Below are 21,590 nucleotides of genomic sequence, written 5' to 3'. Positions count from 1 at the left end.
CTGAAGTGATTTTTTTTTATTTAAAAGAGAGACATGTTTGGAAAGAGACCTAAAGAGTCAAAAGTTTTTTTGTGTGTTGGCTAAAACTCACAGAATTTTCTCCTCCTAGAATTCTCTAGCTTCTATTCCCTATAAATTGTTATGTAATCTCACATACATCCATCTTTTAATTTTGAATTCCAGTGGACGTTTGAAAAGGATGGCATTCCAACTCAGTCAGTTTAATATACATTACATCTACAATTAGATTTTCACTGCATTGAAATTAAGCCCAAAAGACTTCAGCTAAAATGGAATAGGTTACATTATGTTCTATTTTATGTGACAAAGAAAAGCCTTACCATATCACTTTCCTACTTAAAATCTTTTCCTTTTCTTGTTCCCATGTTCAACATCCTTTTCTTCAATGGCACTGAATGCTTCCTCTACAGGGCATGTTCTTCCTTCTCTGGTTACTTCTGCAACAGTCTCAGAACGGAGACTGTTTCCATTATACATTTGCTGCCTTGGACAGTGCTTTCCAAATGTCAGTGTGCTTATGAATCATCTGAGCGTCTTGTTAAAAATTCTGGTTCTGATTCATCAGGTTTGGGGTCTGGTCAAGATTCTAACAAGCTTCCATGTGATGCCATAGACTAGACTTTGGCACCTAGATATGTATGACCTTTCATCAAATTCATATTAGTTCCTAGACCCTAGTAACTGAAAATGTAGATTCTTTGACTTTGCGATTGTCTCAGGTTTTTATAGGCCTTTTTGTTTATTGATTATTTCATAAAGATGCTGCATGACCTAGACTCCCTCTACTTCTCTAGTCTTCTTTCTTACCACTTCCCTTTCTTTACATTTGAGGCATAACAAGCTACTTTAAATTTCTGGAATGTATCATACTTCAGTACCTTTTCAAATTCTATTTCCTCTGCCTGTCCTAACATCTTGTGGGGCTTCCTTTAAAACAGCTCAGCTGTTATTTCCTCCAGGAATCTTTCCCTAACCTCTCTCCCATGTAATTTCTTAATTAAATACCTCCAGTATCCTCCCACTGTGCTCTGTATTTCTTATAACTATCTCATAATTTGTTGCAGTACCTGCTTACTTGTCTGTTTCCTTCAAGACAGTGCTTCTTTGGGGGATGGGGGAAGGTTATGCATTTTATCTTAGATGCCCACTGTCAATCACAATGCCTGATGCATAGTAGGTTTTAATTAAATATTGTTGAATAAATGAAGAAGGGAAGTTGATATGTTATACTTATGCAATAATGTAATGCAATATTTTCTTTCATAAAGCTTAAAATTGAATTGGGAGTAATAAAAACTAAAGTCATAAAAAGTTAAGTACAGGATGAGATAATACTGAAGATATAAAATGTTAGTATGTGATTAATTGCCAAATGAGGATCATAGAAATGAACTGTTCTGAGTTCATTGGAGGGAAATGTCACTATGGATTTATTATTATTTTTAATATCCCAACTTGTTCTGCAAAGGATTTGTGCTAGCTGGCAACACTGTGCATTGGAGTTGGTGAGAAGTACGAGCACGTGGTTCAGGGGCGAGGATGAAAAATAGGGGGGGTAGGGAGATACCCTAGAACTCGAGGGGCACATACACTGGCTTGCCGCAAGGGTGGTTCTTACTAAATACTGGGCAGTAAGGGTGGTGTGCTGGATTTTCATTTCCACTCTCTGCTTGGGAGGTGACTGCTGTGGGGACATCGGCCCCTCCCTTGTCCTCTGGCTTCTGGCTGAATTTGGCCAGTGAGGTGACCTGCGGAGGGTCAAATGGAGGGAGGACACTGAGATCAGGATATTTATTTTCTTGCATTGCCTAGAACTGACAATGCTTCTCTGTAAATTGCCCCTTTGTTACAACCTTCTTAAATTATTTTAATTTGAATATTCCCCCTGATCTCTATTGGGATTCGGATACAATTGCAGATTTGTTTAAAGCTAGATTGGATGTCAGTTCTTAATAGCTTTCATGATAACCATTAATGCTATAAAAGTGATTTAGGTGCCTGCTATGTATCAGGCAAGATTCTAGGAGGAGGGGGTTCAATAGAGAAAAATTCAGAAAACAAAAATAAACCTAAAATGTTGTGTGTTTATTGTCCACATTTTAGTGTGGTAAAGATGATATAAATCATATTGGAGGTAAGGAAAGATTGATATGTTTTTAAACCCTACAGTTTTGTAATGCTGATTTACATCAGCCTTTTGTTTATAATATTCCAGAGCTGTAGTTTTGGGGTGGTTCTCTTTTCACTAGGGGTAGATTATCCAGAAATTTTCACTCCTCCCTTTTCTGTTGCTCATCTTCTGACCATTTCACTGCTTGCTCTTTTTCCATTAGGAGATATGAAAGGAAAATAAATGAGTGGAAGGCTTAGCTTTAGCCTCTATGGTAAAAGGTTTGTTAGGAAGGAGACTGAAATATTGCACTAAAATGAAGTCTTCCTGTTTATCGGGACTGACCTGCCCCCTATTGCCATAAAAATATTGAGAGTTTCCAGCTTGTCAAAAAGCAAGAGGTAAAATGGACAAAAGTCTTATATTCACGTTAATGAAGAGAACCAGGTCTAAGAAATAGATATGATACTCTTGATATAAAGCCCTGGTGTGCAAACTTCTCTGTCTTTGGATCTTGGATTGTATTACGATCTTGTTTGCAGTACTTACTTAGATCATTGTTGACTCATATAAGCTTAATTCTGTGACCCTGCAGAAAAAGATCATAAATCCCAATAGAGAAAGACATGTTTGTAGTTTGACCTTGGAAAGATGAGCTAAAGGTGCTGAGGAAACCATAAATTCGATTTACAATAATAACAAAAATAAGATTGTTTCTATCTTGCCCAGTGGATAAAGTGAAAATCTAATATTTTCCCTGGTACATGCTGTACATTTTGCCAAGGTTGGTTAAATTCCTGTTTAGTAGGTAGCTAAGAGAGGAACTGAATAAAAACACATAATATAAAGCTTTTGACTCCTACCTTGTTCGTCATGATTGAATTCTTTTTTAAGAGCTGCTTTTACTCTTCTTTTCTTCAGGTTCTATTTATGAAATGAGTGGAAATGAATGCTGTTTGTCAACAGGAGAGGTGATTAAAATTACTGGCCTCAAAATTAAGAAGATCATAGCTGAAATTTGTGAGCACATTGAAGGTGGTGAATCTCCACAACCATTTGAATTGCCTATGAACTTTCCAGGTACAGTATATTGGAACCGTTTCTTATTCGTAAAACTGCATTGTTAATAGGCATATGCATCTATACAATTGAAAACAATGAAAAAGGGGTAGTTGTGGGGTTTTTTTCCCACTCTAGAGCAATAGGTGAAAGAATCATAATTCTTATAGTTCAGTGATTTTAAGGACTGATAGAAGGCAAATACTTTCTTCCGCTTTTAAATAAACATCCTTTACTTAGGACTTAATACTTTCTGTTAACAAATATTTAGTGAGTTTCGACTATAAGCACCACTAACTATGGTACATAGTTAAAATAAAATAATCCAAGATATATTTTCATAAGTTATATGGAACTAATGAATATATATTAAACATGTTGACCCTCTTTTTTCCTATTGCCATTATTTCAGCTCCCAGGATCACCCCCAAACGTTCTTGCCTGATCTTACTGGCAAGTCTGGCTGCTTTTCTTTGTCTAGTTAATTCTACTCGGCCTTACAAAATGAGCCCAAATATCATGTCTTTTGGAAAACTTTTGTTGACCATCTAATATAACCTAGAAATCTCTCTTTTGTGTTCCCATAGTATAGTGGGCACCATAGCATGCGCCTTATTCTGACCATTGGTGATTTTCTTATTTGCACTATTCTTTAGACCAAGGATTGGCAAACCTTTTCTATAAAGGACTAGATAGTAAATTTAGACTTGGCTGCCAGATTGTTACTATAACATTGTGATGTTGTAGCATAAAAGAAGCTCTAGATAACAAACCAATGAGCATGGTTCAATAAAAATGTACTTATAAAAACAGGTGGCCAGCAGAATTTGGCCTGTGAATTGTAGTTTGCTGACCTCTGCTCTAAACTAAAATTTCTTCACAGATAAAATATTACGTAAGTGACTTAGTATTTCTAGTAACAAGTGCATTTTCTAGCACAGAGAATGTGCTCATTAATTGTTTATTGAATGAATGAGTAGTGGAAGAGAAAACTCTAATAAACATTTACCATATAGTGTGGTTCATTGTATGATGGAAGTATGCATGGCTTCACCGAGAGTCTTGATAAGGAGCACCTAACTCCAGTTGGTCACGTTTCACAGCATGGATGTCTGAGTCGTCATTTGAAGGCCAGCTCTGCCGCTCTTCGTTGTGCAGCCTTGCCAAGTTATTCTCCTCCCTTATGTCAAGTGATGATGATAATAGCAGTGCTGCCTGTCTCCTGGAGTTTGGGGGAGCGTTAAATATTGAAATATGTTTAAAGAGCTCAGAATGGTACTTACCACTGAGCAAGGGCTCTGCAAAGTATCAGCTTTTATTACCATTATTAACATTGTTATTATCATTGGTGGAGTCAGGCAAAGCTTTTTAAAGAATGTTGTACTTGAGCTGAGGTTTGGAGAATAAATAGGAGTTAGCTATATGAGGAAAGGATTCTTCCAAGTACTCCAACATTCCACCCCTTTCAATTGAAATCTTTCTCATTATTTAATTCTAATCATTCCTTCCTCAGCCCATCCTTTATAATTCTTAAACTTGGCTCACATTGGAATCACCAAGGGAACTTTAAAAAATCTTGATGCTCAGGTCACTTGCCTGAGATATTCTGATTTATTTGGCCTGGGATAAAGTCTGGTCATCAAGGGTTTCTAAAGCTCCCAGAGTGATGATAATGAGCAGCCACATTTGAGAACCATTGCTTTAGAAGAATCTTTTCCTAAGTACTCTAATTGGATGTATCAACTCTCCTTTTGAATTACTGTAGGTGTTCATGCCTTAATCATTGCATTTACTACATTTTGTATGTAATCGAAGTTATTTGTGCGCTTGTCTTATGAGCACCATCTGCTTAATAGATCACAAGGCTGCTGAGGACTGACTCTGGATCTCAGTTATTGCTGTAATGCCCACATTGTTTAGAAGATATATATAATAAACATTTAGTGAGTTAAAATAACTAGAGTCTTATGGTAGAAGAAGCATGTCTTATTATAATAGTTAAAACACTTAGCTTTTGACTAGGAGTTTAACTTGGGGAGTTGCTACTTAGAATATCCCATTGAACTTTCAGTTAACATAATCACCTTGCATGAATTGAGCAATGATTTGGAAGATGTATATACAAAGCTAGTTTTATTGTAAGGATAAGGATTACAATGAAGGGGTAAAGTGATAGGTGATGATCAGAGAATTGTTTCTTTCAGAAAAAATACCCTTCTAGGTAATGATGAAAGGGATCCCAGATATAGAACTAACTCATCGATATCAGCACTAGGGAGGAAGATAAAAATGAAGGCTGCCAATCTTTTTATAAATTTCGACAGAGAAATCTCTTTATGCTCTACTAAAAATTTTCAATTTCAACTTATAGTTAGATTTTAAACTCAAAAACTTCAATATATTTTTTAAACATCCTTTCTTTATTGGGAATTTCCTCCAAATTTATTTGTTACTGATTCCTAACTTCATTCTATTGTGGTCAAAAGACATACTTTGTTTAATTTCAGTTCTTTTAAATTTATTGAGATTTGTTTTATGGGCTAACATATGGCCTATCCTGGACAATATCCCATATGCACTTAAGGAGAATGTGTATTCTGCTGTTGTTGGGTAGAATGTTCTACAGATGTCTGTTGATTTATAGTACTGTCAAGTCTTCTGTTTCTTGTGGATTTTCTGTCTAGATCTACCCATTATAGAAAGTGGAGTATTGACATTTCAAACTATTATCATTGAATTGTCTATTTTTCTTTTCAATTTTACAGCTCTAGCTTCACGTATTTGGGGGCTTTGATATAAGGTGGATATGTGTTTATAATTGTTATCTGTTCTTAATGGAGTGACCCTTTAATCATTATAGAATATTCTTCTTTGTCTCTATAACAATTTTTTGTTTTAAAGTCTATTTTGTTTGATATTAGTGTAGTCCAGTTTTTTCTGGGTTAGTATGTGCATGGCTTATCTTCTTTTATCTTTTTACTCTAAAAGGATTTGTGTCTTTGAATCTAGAGTATGTCTCTTATAAACAGCATATAGTTGGATGATGTTTTTTGTTTGTTTGTTTGTTTGTTTGTTTAGGAAAAGCTAGAACTTATAAACCAGTTTTTTTCCTTTATTTTTATTGTTGAAACTATTACAGATGTCCCCATTCCCCCTTCCTTTTCTCCCCTCTACCCAGCTCTGGCCCCCCTAGTTGGATGATGTTTTTTAATCCATTCTGCCAGTCATTGCCTTTTAATTAGAATGTTCAATTTATATATAGTTAATGTAACTTCTGATAATGTAGGATTTATATCTCTTTAATTATGGAAAACATTTGTTTTCCATATGTACTTAGCTTTTCGTGTCCCTCCATAACTCTATTATTGCCTTCTTTTGTGTTCAATATATATTTTCTAGTGTATCATTTCAATTCCTTTGTTTTTTAAATAGACTTTGTTTTTTTAGAACAATTTTAGGTTCACAAAAAAATTGAGCAAAAGGCACAGAGATTTTTCCATATTCTACCGGCCTCTAAATATGCACAGCTTCCCCAGTGTCAAAATTCCACAATGTCTCTTCATGATTTGTAGCTGACTTATTTTTCAGCACTGAATAATATTCCATTGTCTGGATGTACCACTGTTAATTTAGCCATTCACCTACTGAAGAACAGGTTGCTTCCAAGTTTGGGTAATTATGAATAAAGCTACCATAAATGTTCATATGCAGATTTTTGTGTGCATAAATACCAAGGAGTATGATCACTGGAGCGTATGGTAAAAGTGTGTTTGGTTTTAAAAAAACCGCCAAACTCTCTTCCAAAGTGTCTGTACCATTTTGCATTCCCACCAGCAATGAATGATAGTTCCTGCTGCTCCACATTCTCACCAGCATATTGTGTTGTCAGTGTTTCGGTTTTTGATCATTCTAAACTGTAGACACCTATGGTATGTGTTTATTATTTTAATTTTTAATTCCTTAGTGACCGATAATGGTGAGCACATTTTCTTATGATTATTCACCAAGTGTATATCTTCTGAGAGGAGACTATACAAGGGTGTGACCATCAGGAGGCAGAAATCACTGAGGGCTATCTTGTAGGCTAGGTATCACAGAAATTTAAAAATAGTTAAAAGATGTAAAATTAATTTTAATAACATTTTATTAAAAATATACCTAAAATATCCTTTTAACATTTAACCAATATAAAATTCATTGAGATATTTTATATTCTTCTCATGTTAAACTTTAAAATGTGACATATGTTTTTCACTTATAGCACATCTCAATTCCAGCTATGCAAATTTCAAGTAGCCACATCTTAGATGCTCCGTACATTGCCTCCAGTAGTTGTACTATATTGTAGAGCACAAATACAGATCTAAAGAGTATGGTTCCAGAGTCTGTACTCTGGTGTACTTCTTGCTTAATCATAGAAAAAGAGTGAGATGGTTTGTTGTCAGCCAAAATCAGTATTGTAATGAAGGTCCACAGATCCCCTGGATATGTGTCATTTTTTTTCTGATTTTTTTTTGTTACATGCAGTAAGCATTTTAATGATAAGGGAAAAAGATCTAAATTAATGTCACTCCTAAAACAGGATGAAATTGGAATTTTTAGATAAACGTTAGAAAATTTAGTTAATATAAAATTCTTTTCATATAATGGATGAATTTAAATCATGCTTTAAATACAAGCTTCAGGCAGTGCCTCCCACTTAATTAATTTTGACCAGAGAAATGATTGGATGGATTTTATCTGTCAGGTGTTCTACCCATCCTTAAGTAGCTAGACTGACTTGCCACATTTCCAGAAATTAGGTCAGTAATAAAATAATGAGCCCATACGAATATAGCAGTTTATTTCTGATGGCACAGCAGACAGCATGAGCTTCATGCCTTAATGGTTTCCCTGAGCCCCACGTCCCACGGGATAATAGAGAGCAGGCCCAGGAGGAACAGTGAGTTTAGGAAATCCCAAATGTGTAAGGGGCTGCTAGTAAACCTGCCAATCATTGCCTTAGAGGAAAACATTGTCTTCATTACTCTGGAATGTAAAAAAAAATTTTTTTTCTGGAGAGAAGGAAGATTTTACAATTTTAGAATGCCTGCAAGGAGGGAGAGAGTCTCTATTATTTCTATACTGGTTGGGAAGCAAATCTGTTATCTCCAGATTCTGAATCATGTAGATATGTCATGGAGAGTTATCTACCAACGTATCTATTTCCCTTGACAGTTATACTCTTTTCAAAATCATTTTAATTGCAAATGTGAAAAACACAGAAAGGTACAATGAATGACCAATGAAAAAATTAGACTAATATTATAATTATTTTTTTCAAGAAACTGATTGAGGTTAAATGACTGAAATTAATGAAACCTGCTTCTTGTGCCTGGATATCAAAATACCTATTATGTTAACATTTTTCAAAATGAATTTTCCCACTGTTTTATTTGGGATGCTATATACTTAATAAAAAACATATAATATTACATTCAGTGGGCATTCATTATATGTTTGCCTACCATTGAAATGACTAATCTTTTATGGTTTCCGTTTTGTGATTGCACCTAATTTTTTAGAAGCTGACTAAAATATCAGCTTCTAAATTCCTTTTAGAAGTTACCTGATAGGAAAATTGTTTGCAAAAAATATTTAAAATATATTTAGTAGCTTTATAGTGAATAACCTTTTTAACTCCTGCTTTTTGAAGGACTTTTGTTAAAAGCAGCAAAATATAAGGCAGAATTTGCTCCTATTTTTCCATCTGGATGTTATGAAGACATGATTCAGAGAGGCCCTAAATAGGGTACCTGCCATTTGGATAATTTACTATTTAAGGAATCATGGGCTATTCTTCCAAAGTTTCTGGGTCAGCTTCTCTTAAGGCATCTCTTCCCTATTGTCTAATGTTAGTTTTCAGTGGTGTGGTAGATTTTCATTTTTTTCTATAATATTTTATGTCTTTTGCAAATAGTTTATTGGGAAGTCAGGAACTGTCATGTCTAGGCTACTACACAGTTGATATTTAAAACCCCCTTGATCAGATACAAACCATATGAAACCCCCCTTTGTTTATCTTCAGTATCTGAAGTAATCAACAAGACCAAGTTCTCTGGTCTTTCCTGCGAGCTACTGCCTGGCCAGTCTCCCAATAGTCTGAGGCATCTCCACAGGTGTTACCTGTGTCAATCTCCCAGTCCACTAAGACAAATCATCATCTTGAAACTGCTCAGGAACACTTGCTGAACAGGTCAGTTCTGTATGGAGTCCAGCAACCTGCTTTCCAAAGCAAATCCAGCAGGCATGGTGATGGGCTAACCAGTGAAAGAGATGCTGATTATAGGTGGGATTTTCAAATTCATGTTATTTGAGTTTTTTGTTGTCTGCCTAGTAATATGGCATCAAAAGGATACCTTTAGGAAGAAAATGTCCCTTTTTATATGCTGGTAAATTTAGGGAAAAAGTTGAGTTTTCTTCAACATGCAAATCAAAATCTATTTAAATCATAAGCTCTGATATTCATTTAAACCTTACAGCCATATTGAAAAATTATATCTCTTCCTAATTTGAATTTAATGTAAACTGATTTTTAATTGTTTTGTATAGCCATGGGTAACAGATTTTTTTGAACACTGCATGGTAAAAATCAGCAAATATGTCAGACAAAGCACAACATTTAAGCAAACACTGCCACATATGTGACAGTTAGAGAAGAATTGCTGCTGTTTTCACCCTTCACACCAGAATAATTTTTTCAATATTTACCTCCCATGTGTAGAGAAGGAAACATATGGGGCTTTACATAATCGTAAGCATAAACAGGTGGCTACTTAGGTACATTTAATTTGCAGGCAGCATCAATACTGAACAACGCAATCAGCGCCACATGGCTCCCAAACTCTTTCCACTAACATTCCATTAGCAAAATTATGATCATTAAAATAGAGGGAGGGTATATTCCTCCCTGAATTGGCTTCAACTACCTTTCAGAGCCATGAATAAAACACATTTTGAAAAATGACTTGGCATTTTGCTGTTTCTTTTGTTCAAGGGAGCTTCAGCAACTGTGTTTAATGCATGCCTTGCGAATAACTACAAGCAGCACAATATTTGCATTTTAAAAGTGCTTACATCTCCCTATAATCTGCTCATTATAGGCATAAAATTAGGGTGGTTAAATTCTAAGCAATTTATCAAAGCGTGGGGTCAGACAAACTCTTCAAAGCAACCTGGAAATGTTTCCCCAAAGGCAGTCCACCTAAAGAGATCACCTGAGACTCACTTCCATATTCAAACACTTTGGCAAAATCTGTGAAAGATATTGTTGCTGGGATTTTTTGCTCAACCTGTGTCAGATGCTGAATTGTGGATTCTATATAGTTTGTCTCATTGAATTTGATCCAGGCTGGAATATCTGGTTTGTCCTCTTTGACCGTATAGATACTAAATGCTCTGACTTAGACTTCTAGGTAAAAAAAAGTGAAGAGAAGTAATAATCATTACTTTCTTGCTGTTTTCTTTTTTAGGTGCATGTTATATATTAAGTATTTTCTATGCATATTGCATTTATTAACTCATTTAATCTTCACATTGATTTTATGATGCAGATGATGTATTTTTTTCCGTTCTACAGAAAAGAAAGTTGTAGCCCTGAGAGTTTGTTTTCAGGTTTACACAGTGAGGAAAGGGCTGAGGCCAGAATTAAACCCAGACTGTCTGAATCAACACTTCATACTTCTTACCCCTTCACTTTACTGTTGGAATAGTTGTGTGTTGCTGGCTCTGAAAATTCTATTGCCCAAAGTCATCGGGGCCAGGAGTAGCAAATCTGTGGTATTTTGAAGTTTCTCTTAACAAAGCCTAGTGAGAGATTTGGGGTGACTGAGGTCTGGGGGGTTCTTTCCAGGCCTGATGCCTCTGTGTGTCTTTTCATAACCCAAGGGGCAGTGTTCTCCAGAACTAAAGAGTCCCTGGAGTTGTGTTCCTGCCGAGGTCTATGAGAAGAATTTCTCACATTCTCCCTTCTGATCCTAGGTTTATTGCTCATTCTCACTGCTGGGAGAGAGAAAGCTTTAACATGAACAAAAATATATGACAACTTTATTAATAAACTATGATTATAACAGAGATTTAGGCAGAGATACCAAATTATATCATTTGATTTCAAGACCTACCATTATTAGTATAAGTTATTTGTTAAACATCCCAAATGTGTTAGATATTGGAGCATCACTCCTTTCTAGGAGTTTAAATGTTATTTGAGAAAAGAGGTCTTTTTTTTCTCCTAAATATATTTTATTGATTTCAGAGAGAGGAATGGAGAGGGAGAGATAGAAACATCAATTATGAGAGAGAGCCATTGATCGGCTGCCTCCTGCACAGCCCCTGTTGGGGATCGAGCCTACAACCCGGGCATGTGCCCTGACCGGGAATCGAACCATAATCTCCTGGATCATAGGTCGACGCTCAACTGCCGAGCTACGCCACTGGGCAAAGAGGTCTTTTTTAATGCCATAATTGACACAGAGTTAAAAATAAATTGGTAGGTTTTATGATGTATTCTTGTTAGCCCCAGGTAAAAGAAGTATTAAAAACTCTTGATAGCTATTATAGACAATTCCAATTGCCGATAAGCATAGAAATTCTACAGCCTCACTTTGTCTCATCTAACATTTAAAAAAGTCATTCGCCATCTTTGATGTATCTTTTTCCCTCCCAAATATTCAAGTTACTATACAAAATTTTCTTATCATGAATTTTTACTTTCCTCACATTATTTATTTCTGCTGTTGGAGACTCTTCTATGAAGATTATTAATGATGATTTTCAATAATCCTGTAAATGACTTTGAGAAATCTGAAGAATTTTCTCACAATTTGAACATTATTATTACATTATTATATAATATGTTATTAGATATTATAATATATACTTTCTCAAGGATTTTTGAGGTTTTTGCTTTGATAGGTTATTTCATGCACTCCATTTCAATCTGAAGTTGAATAGAGATGCTTGAGCTAGAATTTCTAGTGAAAATAGTGGATTTGGTGTAGTCTTGAAGATTTTGTAGGATATGCTGACCTAAGAATTGTCTTGGGAATGTAACAAAATGCCAAAAAGCCATAAGAAGCATGTGAAATAAGAAGTCCATATAGGCAAGTATAAAATAACAAGGCTGTTTAGAAAATTCAATTGCTGAACAGTTTTTTAAGAGGTGGAAGTACACACTCACAAAAATGAGACCTGCTTTGCTTTATTGGCAGAGAGACAAGACACATTATGAGATATTTGTAGCAGCCTGATATATCTCCATTTTTTTCACATAGCACAGTACATTAGAAATTTTCAAGCATGCATCTCAAATATATGTGTATTAATTTAAAACTCTCTCTGTGTGTATTTGACATATCTTTACCTGTATCTCAAGGGCAAGTTTCTTTATAATGATAGTGGGTGTGAATCCATATTTTGATAAATTTGTGTTAAAGAAGTTTCAGCCACTTTAATTATTTATTAGACAAAAGTACTATTATTTTATCTCACAGTATGGCTGAAGAAAAGCTTGAGTAGGAGTAGAAATGTCACCTCTCCCATTTTTGTTGTTCTTGTGTTTATATTAGTTTTAACTTTGATACATGGTTTTCTTGCAGGAAGTGTTTAAAGTCATTTATTCATTTTGTGAGGGTTACTTTTTTTAAAACTATGATAATATATTCTAGAAGTCCACTTAAAAGTGGCCAGATAACCTATAGCACATTGAAAGCACATGAACTAGTGTGCGCAGCACTGTCATCTCCTTCATCTTGTATAATTCCCAGGTGTCCTCAGAGGCATCACCTGCACCTACAGGCCTGTGGACATCTGACATATGGACAGATAGTGCTCATCAATGTCTTAAATATCAATGAGGTTCACTTTATTATGTTGTTAGATTTAAAAAGGTCTAAGTCTTTCTGCATCCAAAAGCAGAGTAGACACCCACCTTGGACCATCCCTGCTACCTAATAAAAGGCTAGACAATGTATGGTTTCAGAAAACAGTGAAAGGTTCAAATGTGTAGCTCTGTGATTAAGCCCTTGAGCTTTAGAGACACAAAAGCATGCTCTGTCTCTTACGATGTATGTGATGGTAGAGAATTTATGGCATCTCTTCAAACATTCCTGCACTTATCTGTGAAATGTTTGCATTTTATTTGTAGCTACCTCATATTGCTAGTTTGAAAATTAAATTTTTATCTTACACGTGAATTTCCAGCACATTTTAAGCTGCTAATATTTTAATCATTCTAATATTAATGATATGAAAGATGATAATCACTCTGTAAAGTTAACTCTTAAGATTCGTTGTTTCAATGATGGAGGAAATATACTGGGTTGGAACTGGGCAAGCAAGCTAAAGATTAGACAAGAAAAAGGATTGTAAACTTCACAGTGATTTCATACTATGTATATTAAATAATATTGTGATATACAGTTGGAAAATTTAATTTTAAAAATTACTCCCTATTTGGGTGGGAATTGATGAGTTAGAAAGAGAAAAAAGTAGAAGAAAAAAAAAATGAGCCCAAATTCTGCAGTGAACCAGGAAATTATTCTTGTTCTTCTCATACTGAAGGGTCTAGAAAGACTGATCCATGCAAGGGGAAGGCTAGCTCTGAGGTGTATATCCATATTTTGTTAACTGGAATAAATATGTTTGCAATAACAATGTCTTTGAAAGTCATATGTGTGACAGGGAAGTGTGACCTATTGTGGTGGCAAGAGCATAAAAATCTGTTATTTGAGATTCTAGAGCCATGACTATGAAAGCCATAACCACTTTCATATCCCTCAGTAATAATATTTGTCTTACTATCCTTAACTGATTATTGTGAACATAAAAGACGCAAATGAAAAAAATTCTTCAAACGTAAATTTCTAAACAAATTTTATTTGTTACTATTACTATTAATAACAATGATTGCAGATCATAAGAATTAGTTAAAAATAAAAATTCTTTGAAAACCTAAGATTCAGAGTCAAGATCTTCCAGACTAAATTTAATTATTGGCTAATTTTCAATAGATCAATTTATTGCAGTTTCTTATCATTTTTGTTTCTTATGTGATATGCTTTTTGTGAGCAATTTCCTCTAATTATAAATAATAATAATACCCATTTTAATAGGTGATAATCAGATTTGGGAACAGAAATCTATTATCTGTTTTTTAACTTTCTTTATAACGATTACATATTGGCTTATTTTGTAATCACTCTCATGATCACGCAGCTCCTGGAATGTGTTTCGTTTTCCTTTGGAAGAATAACAGATTGTTTTTTTCCCCAGTGAAAACTTGCTATACTCTTTTTGAAAAAGATGGAGTAAATATTGGTCTAATTTAAACTTGATCAGGCCTGTGGTACTTCAGCTTATTGTGAAATAGAATTTCCTTTATGACATCATATATATATTATAGCTTGCCCTAGTTTATATGGTATTTAGTGGCTGTATATAAGGAGGGACTTTTGGATTGGCTATAATAGTATATGAAGAAATAAGTTAATCAAATTATTTGTGTACTCTGCCACTTGGTATGCTAAACTGTGTATTTAATCATTTTCTAAGGGAAAACATGCAGATTTATAGATGGATTTTTCTTGCAATAGAGACATCCAACAAGACAGCTCTGAAGTGTCTGATTAACTTGAATTAATGGTAGCCCTTAGGGTTTCAGGCTTTTTCTACTTCATAACATTTTAGGTCTGTTATTACCTTAGGTGAACCCAATTCCCCAAGAAAGAAGATGCTAAATTAATTTTCTGTGACTTATGTCATCAATATAGCTAGGATAGAAAAACACACACACAAAACAGTGTGTCTCTACTATTTATAAGATTCTAGGTAGCTATTTTTTTAAAACTTATTTCACAAAAAACTGCTGAATTTTCTATACCCTGATAATGATTGTGGACTCTTAGAAATAAATCTTCACACACAGACAAATGAGATTAAACATTGTGGGAATGCATATGTGCACACACAGACAGACACACACAAATTCATTTATTGTGAAGAATTCAGGAATATTATTTTATTAGATTTTCCCTGGTACAAAACATAATAAAGTAAGAAGTTCCTTCAAAGTAAATGTTCCTTTGCCTTAGTCTTTAAGCACTCCAGCAGTGGATGAACTCTATCAATTTCTGAAGCTTTTCAGGACAGGTTGTACATGCTACTTACGCATTCCCACCAGGATTGCATCACCTACACTTTTTCAGGAAGTTTATATCTAAAAATAACCAAAATCTTATATATTTTTTGTTTGAGCAAAGATCAACTACAAAAATAACTGACCATAAATCTTTGTACAGTAAACCAAAGAATACATAAAAGGCATCATAATTTGGGTAATAATGATTGATATATAGATAAACTTGGTTGAAATGTTCATATTGAATAAAACTAATAAATGACTTTTCCAAGCTATATCATTCCAGTAAGTTTTTTTTTAATACATTGTCTTCTTTGCGCATGCTAGTATATAATATTATCATTAATTTACTTTTGGGTTAAGAAAGCAACTATGTAATTATTCTCTTTATTTCTATTTTCTCTGGAATTTATTAAAAATTACACAATATATAAAATTCTGAAAGTGCTACAAAGCAGATGACCCATAAAATAAAAGCAAAATTATTTAAGGAGGAGAATTAAACTTAACAATTAAACACACAAGCATAAAAAGATATATCTTAAGTAGTAAAAATTCATTGTATTAACGACTATTCTGATAGTATTAGAGAAAAAAAATTGAATAGTAAAACTATGACAAAATTATAGAAGTAATGAGAAGAAGAATGATATGTATTTAGGAGTATTAAATCCAGAACTACCTAACCTGGCATTTTCCAAGGAGAGTTACGTGGAGCACTAATATATCATGGTGTGTTATATTGTGATTTATTAATGGATGTTTTACCAAGAGTTCTTTAATCAAAGAAATTTTTAAAATTTTGCATGCTATATTCCCCTTTTGTGAATCACAGTGCATCTAAAGTTTCTGAGAAATCTTAAAGTAATTGGAAATATGTGAATTCTTTGTTATTGTGGTAAAATATACCTAGCATAAAATTTACCATTTTAAAGTGTATACTTCACTGTCTTTAAGTATAGTCACAATGTTGTACAGTCATCACCAGTATCTAGGTCCATGTATATTGCTTTTGTAATTATTAATTTACCTATAAAAGAGTTTCCTTCTAGAATATCTCTTACTTTTGGTGTATCTAGAGATTATATTTATGGGAACATTGATCTAATCCTCTCATTTTAAAAATTAAAATTAAAAAATGTGATCTTGAGAGATTAAATGCCTTGCTCAACATCACACTGTCAGTATCTCATACAGATTTTCCATTTCCAAAACCAGGGCCTATTCTCAATCATGATGTTCTTTTTCTCATCTCCGTTTATGTTGCCTAGGACTGATGATCAAGTAATCTGCAGACAATACATTAAATTTTTTCTTAGAAGAGTTCAGGATTCAAAGAAGTATATCTAATCCTTAAAAAAAGATTAATTACTTTTAAAAGCTACATTATATTTGTTTTATAACTCTCTTGTTGTGATTTTTGTATAGAACTTTCTTTGTAAGAACTCTCTTTAATTCACATAATTCTGTTCTTAGGTCTTTTTAAGATTATGGCTGATAAAACTCCATACCTTACTATGGACGAAATTATAAGGACCATCCATATTGGACCAAGTAGACTAGGGCATCCTTGCTTCTATCATCAGAAGGATATGAAACTAGAGAATCTCGTCATAAAGCAAGGTGAGCAAATCATGCTCAACTCAGTCGAGGAAATCAATGGAGAAATAATTGTGAACTGCGGAGTAGTAAGGAATCATCAAAATCACTCATTTACCTTGCCTTTGTCACAAGAAGGAGAATTCTACGAGTGTGAAGATGAACATATTTATACCCTAAAAGAGATCGTCGAATGGAAGATCCCCAAGAACAGAACACGAACTGTGAAACTTACAGATTTTTCAAATAAGTGGGACGTAAAGAATCCATTCCCTAAAGGTTTTTATGGTGCTCTGATACTCAAGCCTGTTTATGAAATTCAAGGTGTGATGAAATGTAAGTATCCACTGACAGTGATTCTCTGTGAGCAGGAGCATTGTGGGGTTTGGGAAAGAGAAAGGCTTTAGACTGAAGAATGGGACTCTGTCCCTGACTTGTCCATTAAGCCCTCTAACAGATTCTCATCTACAAATAAGCAAGGCACATATTTGTTGAAAGGACCAAATTGGATAACGTATATAAACACATATTGTAAATTATGTGGTGCTATCCAAATGTAAGATGCTCTGTCTCATACAGCCAGATTAAAACACTTACTCATTTTTATCACTGCTAGTTCAACATGGTCAGAAAAAACTGCTTTTAAAAATAGAGTGCATGTGGTTAGAAAGAGGCTTTCTTGTATGGAGGTGGTCAAAAAGGAGGTAAAAATGCCGTTTCCTTAATGTGTCCCTTCTATTTTTGTGACAACCTTTACTTCAGCTGCCATCACTGGTAATGAATCTTCCCTACTAGCTGGAAGTCCCTCTGACAAGGGAAATGATGTGACAAATTAGTTTACACATAGGTGTGCTTTAATATGTAATCTTCAGAGAATTATTTGCATTTTAAAATAGAACTAGCTGGAGAGAGCATTGTTACCCTAAAGGAATTAAAGTCTTGAGTTTTCATGATTAGGTACATAGGGCAAGACTGGAACAAAGAGCTCTGAACTTGCAGTCAAAAGTCCTGAATTCTAAGTCTGAATCAATACTTTAATAGATGGTGGCTTTGGGTGAGCCATTAAACTGTGCCTATGCAAAAAGGATATGATATCCCTTTGCCTGCCTTTTGGAGTTGTTTTGAGAATGGATTCACGGTCTAGTCAGGTACTTTATATAATACACTTGAGAACATAAAGTATATGTAAAAATATTTGATCAATGTGTACTCCCCTCTCAAATTCCGTATATCTATTCTCCCATTAATATTGTTGGCCACCTATACAATTATGAAAAAGTTGATGCTAAAGTTTGGGTAGGTTTTAAAACTACATGTTAAATTTTGTTACACACAAATATTTAAGCAGAAGTTGATTAATTCACTTGAACCAAAGGTATAGGAAAGGAATTCCACTCAAGTCATTATTTTTCAATACTGTAAAAGACTGAGGCCACAGTATGATTATTTTTTAATATGACCAAAAAATGAGGTTGCAAAAATTTTAATTCTTGCTTTAGTGTCTTGTTAGTTATCACAAAATGTGCAGTCAAAATTAATAAAGGTTTTCCTCAATATTCATAAATAATGGATAACATTTTCTTATTTTAAAACTTGTTAATTTTCTAAAACCACTGGCATCTCCTATCACATAGCTGCAAATGAAGGCCAAGCAAGAACCTAAGCATCTGAATAAGATGGTTACATTTAATTAATTTAGATTAGGGATCAAGAAAGGCTTCTCTGAGGAAATGGCATTTTAAAAAGACCTGAAAGCCCAGCTGGATGTGGTTCAGTGGTTGAGCGTCAATCTAGGATCCAGGAGATCGAGGTTCAATTCCCGGTCAGGGTACATTCCTGGGTTGCGGGCTGCAGCCAATCAATGACTCTCTTATCATTGATGTTTCTGTCTCTCTCTCTCTCCCTCTCCCTTCCTCTCTCTGAAATCAATAAAGATATATTTTTAAAAATTAAATAAATAAAAATAAAAAGACCTGAAGGACCAATAGAAGATAGGCTAACAAGGAGAGGACAACTTTGGAGGAAGTGGTAGCTGCTTGTGGCAAAGCAGGTGAGCAAGAGGTTGAAGCTATAGTACAGCTGGTGTGAAGAAAGAGGAGAAGGCAGGTCGAGACAGATACCAAATAAATCATGCAAGGGGGAGTTGAGTAAGTCATGGAGGGTTTTGAAATATATGCTTTTAGGAGAAAAACCCAGTGCCTTCAGAAATTTGCGGGTACAGATTTTGTTCAGATATATGACATATTCACCTATAAGCAGAAGACTGGAATCACACAAGCAGATATGTGATATCAGAAGGGCAGTATATGAATATTTTTTAATAGATGATAAATAGGTAGTGCCAGAAGCCGTTTCATGTCTCCTTGAAGGACTGTGTCAAGCAGCAAGGATGGAACGGCTTCCCGCAAGGTAGCAGAAAGAAAATGATTTTTTAGAATTCTGAGGGAAAGACTCTCTCATTTCATTTTTTAAATAAATCCAATCTTTATCAAAGTAAAAAAAAAAAAAAAAAGTCAAATAGTGGTAAAAAGACTTATAATAAAGTTATCAGCAAACCTTGTGCCCTTGTTCATTCCCTAATTTTCCTCATATTCTACTAATCCAGTGTAACTCCTTTCAACATTTTGTTCCTGTTTTCTTTTTTAAAATTACTTTTGTATTGATTTCAGAGAGAGGAAAAGAGAGAGCGAGCGAGAGAAACATCATTGATGAGAGAGGGTCATTGATCAGCTGCTTCCTGCACTCCTCTTTATTGAGGATTGAGCCCATAACCTGGGTGTGTGCCCTGACTGGGAATCCAGCTGCGATCTCCTGGTTCATAGGTGGACGCTCCACCACTCAGCCACAAGGCTGGGCTGTTCCTGTTTTCTTGTATTTGCATTTACATTTCCAAATGACACAGAGATTTTGCTATTTTTCAAGTCACCGACTTTAGACAGTAAATACCTCTACTCAATATGGTGAAGATCTAATTCTCTTCTATTTCTACTTACTTTTCTATCCCATTCCCTCAATATATGGTAAATTGTGGTTAATGTGTTTTTTTTGTTACAGTTCACTGCTGAATCAAGTGCTGTGTAATGACTACAATTCCATTTTGCCTAATTCTTTGGTTTTCTATAATGATGACCTTGTTGTTTCATGCTTGTGTTTCTTCAATCCTCTCCTAAGTCTTAGAGTATTCTTTAACATCTTTGTTAAAAAAAAAAAGAAAGAAAAGCCATTCAGTGCAATTTTCCACAGAGACCAATCTGTTAGATCTTACCTTTTCTATTATTTTTTCCCCTGCAAGAATTCCTCCTGGAACCCTTCATTTTCATGCTCTAATTTGAATTTGTTGTTCTCTAGACCTACTGCATTGGTGCTTGTGTTAGGCAGCTTGGGCAGCTATAGTAAAGATACCATAGATTGGGTGGCTTATAAACGTTAGAAATTTATTTCTCATAGCTCTGGAGGCTGGAAAGTCTGAGATCAGGGTGCCCTCAAGGTTGAGTTCTGGTGAGAAACCTCTTCCATGTTGCAGACTCCTGACTTCTCATTGTATCCTCACATGGTGGACCTCACATGGTGGAGAGCAGAGAGAGGAAGCAAGCTTTCTCATAAATCTTATGTGGTCACTGATCCCATTCATGAGGACTTCATTCTCATGACATTTCTAATTTTAATCACCTCCTACAGGCCCGACCAAATACCATCACATTGGATGGCAGGGTTTTTAGGGTTTCAAAATATAAATATTGGGAGACACAGACATTTAGTCCATAACAGTGCTGTTCTGGGACTTATATTTTAAAAATCATCCTGGTGGTTCCCATTTGACTTGCTTCTGTGTCTACTAGCAATTTCTGAAATTAATTAACTGCTTTCTTGGTTTTCTTCCAGTTTTGAGGAACCCATCCCCCACTTGCTTCCTGAGATAGGCTCAGAGGATGTTAATTAGTTAATTAGGGAACCTGAATATTTGAAAAATCTTTATTCTGCACTCACATATGACTGAGAGTCTTGCTACTCAGAGAATTCCAGGTTGAAATAATTTCTCCTCAGAATTTTGAAAGCTTTGCTCCCTCATTTTCTACCTTTCAGTGTTGCCTTTGAGAGATTATCTATGATATTCCGAAGCTTCACTCCAATGTACTTTGTGGTGAGTGGGTCAGTGATTTCATTGCAATGGCAGTTTTCAGTGTGGAAATTTAGGTCCTTCATTTCTGGGATTAATTCTTTGATAATTTCCCTTTAACCATTTTTTCTCTTCTCTCTCTAACTTCTGATCTCCTGTTGAAGCTCTCATGTTGATCTAGGACTTTTTTCTTCTCTATTTTATGTCTCCTTGTCTCTGGTTAACCTTCGGGGAAAATTCTTTAACTACATTTCCAACTGTTTTAATGAATTTTTAATTTTAGCTATCATATTTTTAATTTCCAAGAGTTATTTCTCACATAATTTTAAAAATATTACTGTGTTCTTATTTTAAAGAAGCAATATTTTATCTCTCTAGGAATATTTTACATTTTTAAAAAGTTTTCTACTGTTCCTTGTATTTTATCTGCCTCTTTAGGGATTTTTAAGAAAAAGTTTCGGTCTGTCATTCTTGTTAAGTGTTCTTTCTCAGACCTTGGAAATTACTTG

The 21,590-nt window shown here is 34.6% G+C and overlaps 1 protein-coding gene across 1 annotated transcript in view; it reads left to right on the top strand.

Annotated features, from left to right (window-relative positions):
* THEMIS (thymocyte selection associated) overlaps positions 1-21,590 on the top strand; it is a gene marked incomplete at both ends in the record, with an annotated part of 108,325 nt that overhangs the window by 27,210 nt on the left and 59,525 nt on the right. Inside the window, 2 exons of the mRNA XM_081141436.1 lie at positions 3,053-3,211; positions 16,842-17,300. Coding sequence (XP_080997562.1) covers positions 3,053-3,211; positions 16,842-17,300 — 618 coding nt within the window. The remainder of the gene's footprint in view (positions 1-3,052; positions 3,212-16,841; positions 17,301-21,590) is intronic.

This window comes from Miniopterus schreibersii (assembly GCF_964146895.1).
Source record: "Miniopterus schreibersii genome assembly, chromosome: 6".
In the NCBI taxonomy this organism is placed as follows: Eukaryota; Metazoa; Chordata; class Mammalia; order Chiroptera; family Miniopteridae; genus Miniopterus; species Miniopterus schreibersii.
The sequence above is the reverse complement of the archived record's forward strand: the minus strand, read 5'-3'. Positions and strand labels throughout refer to the sequence as shown.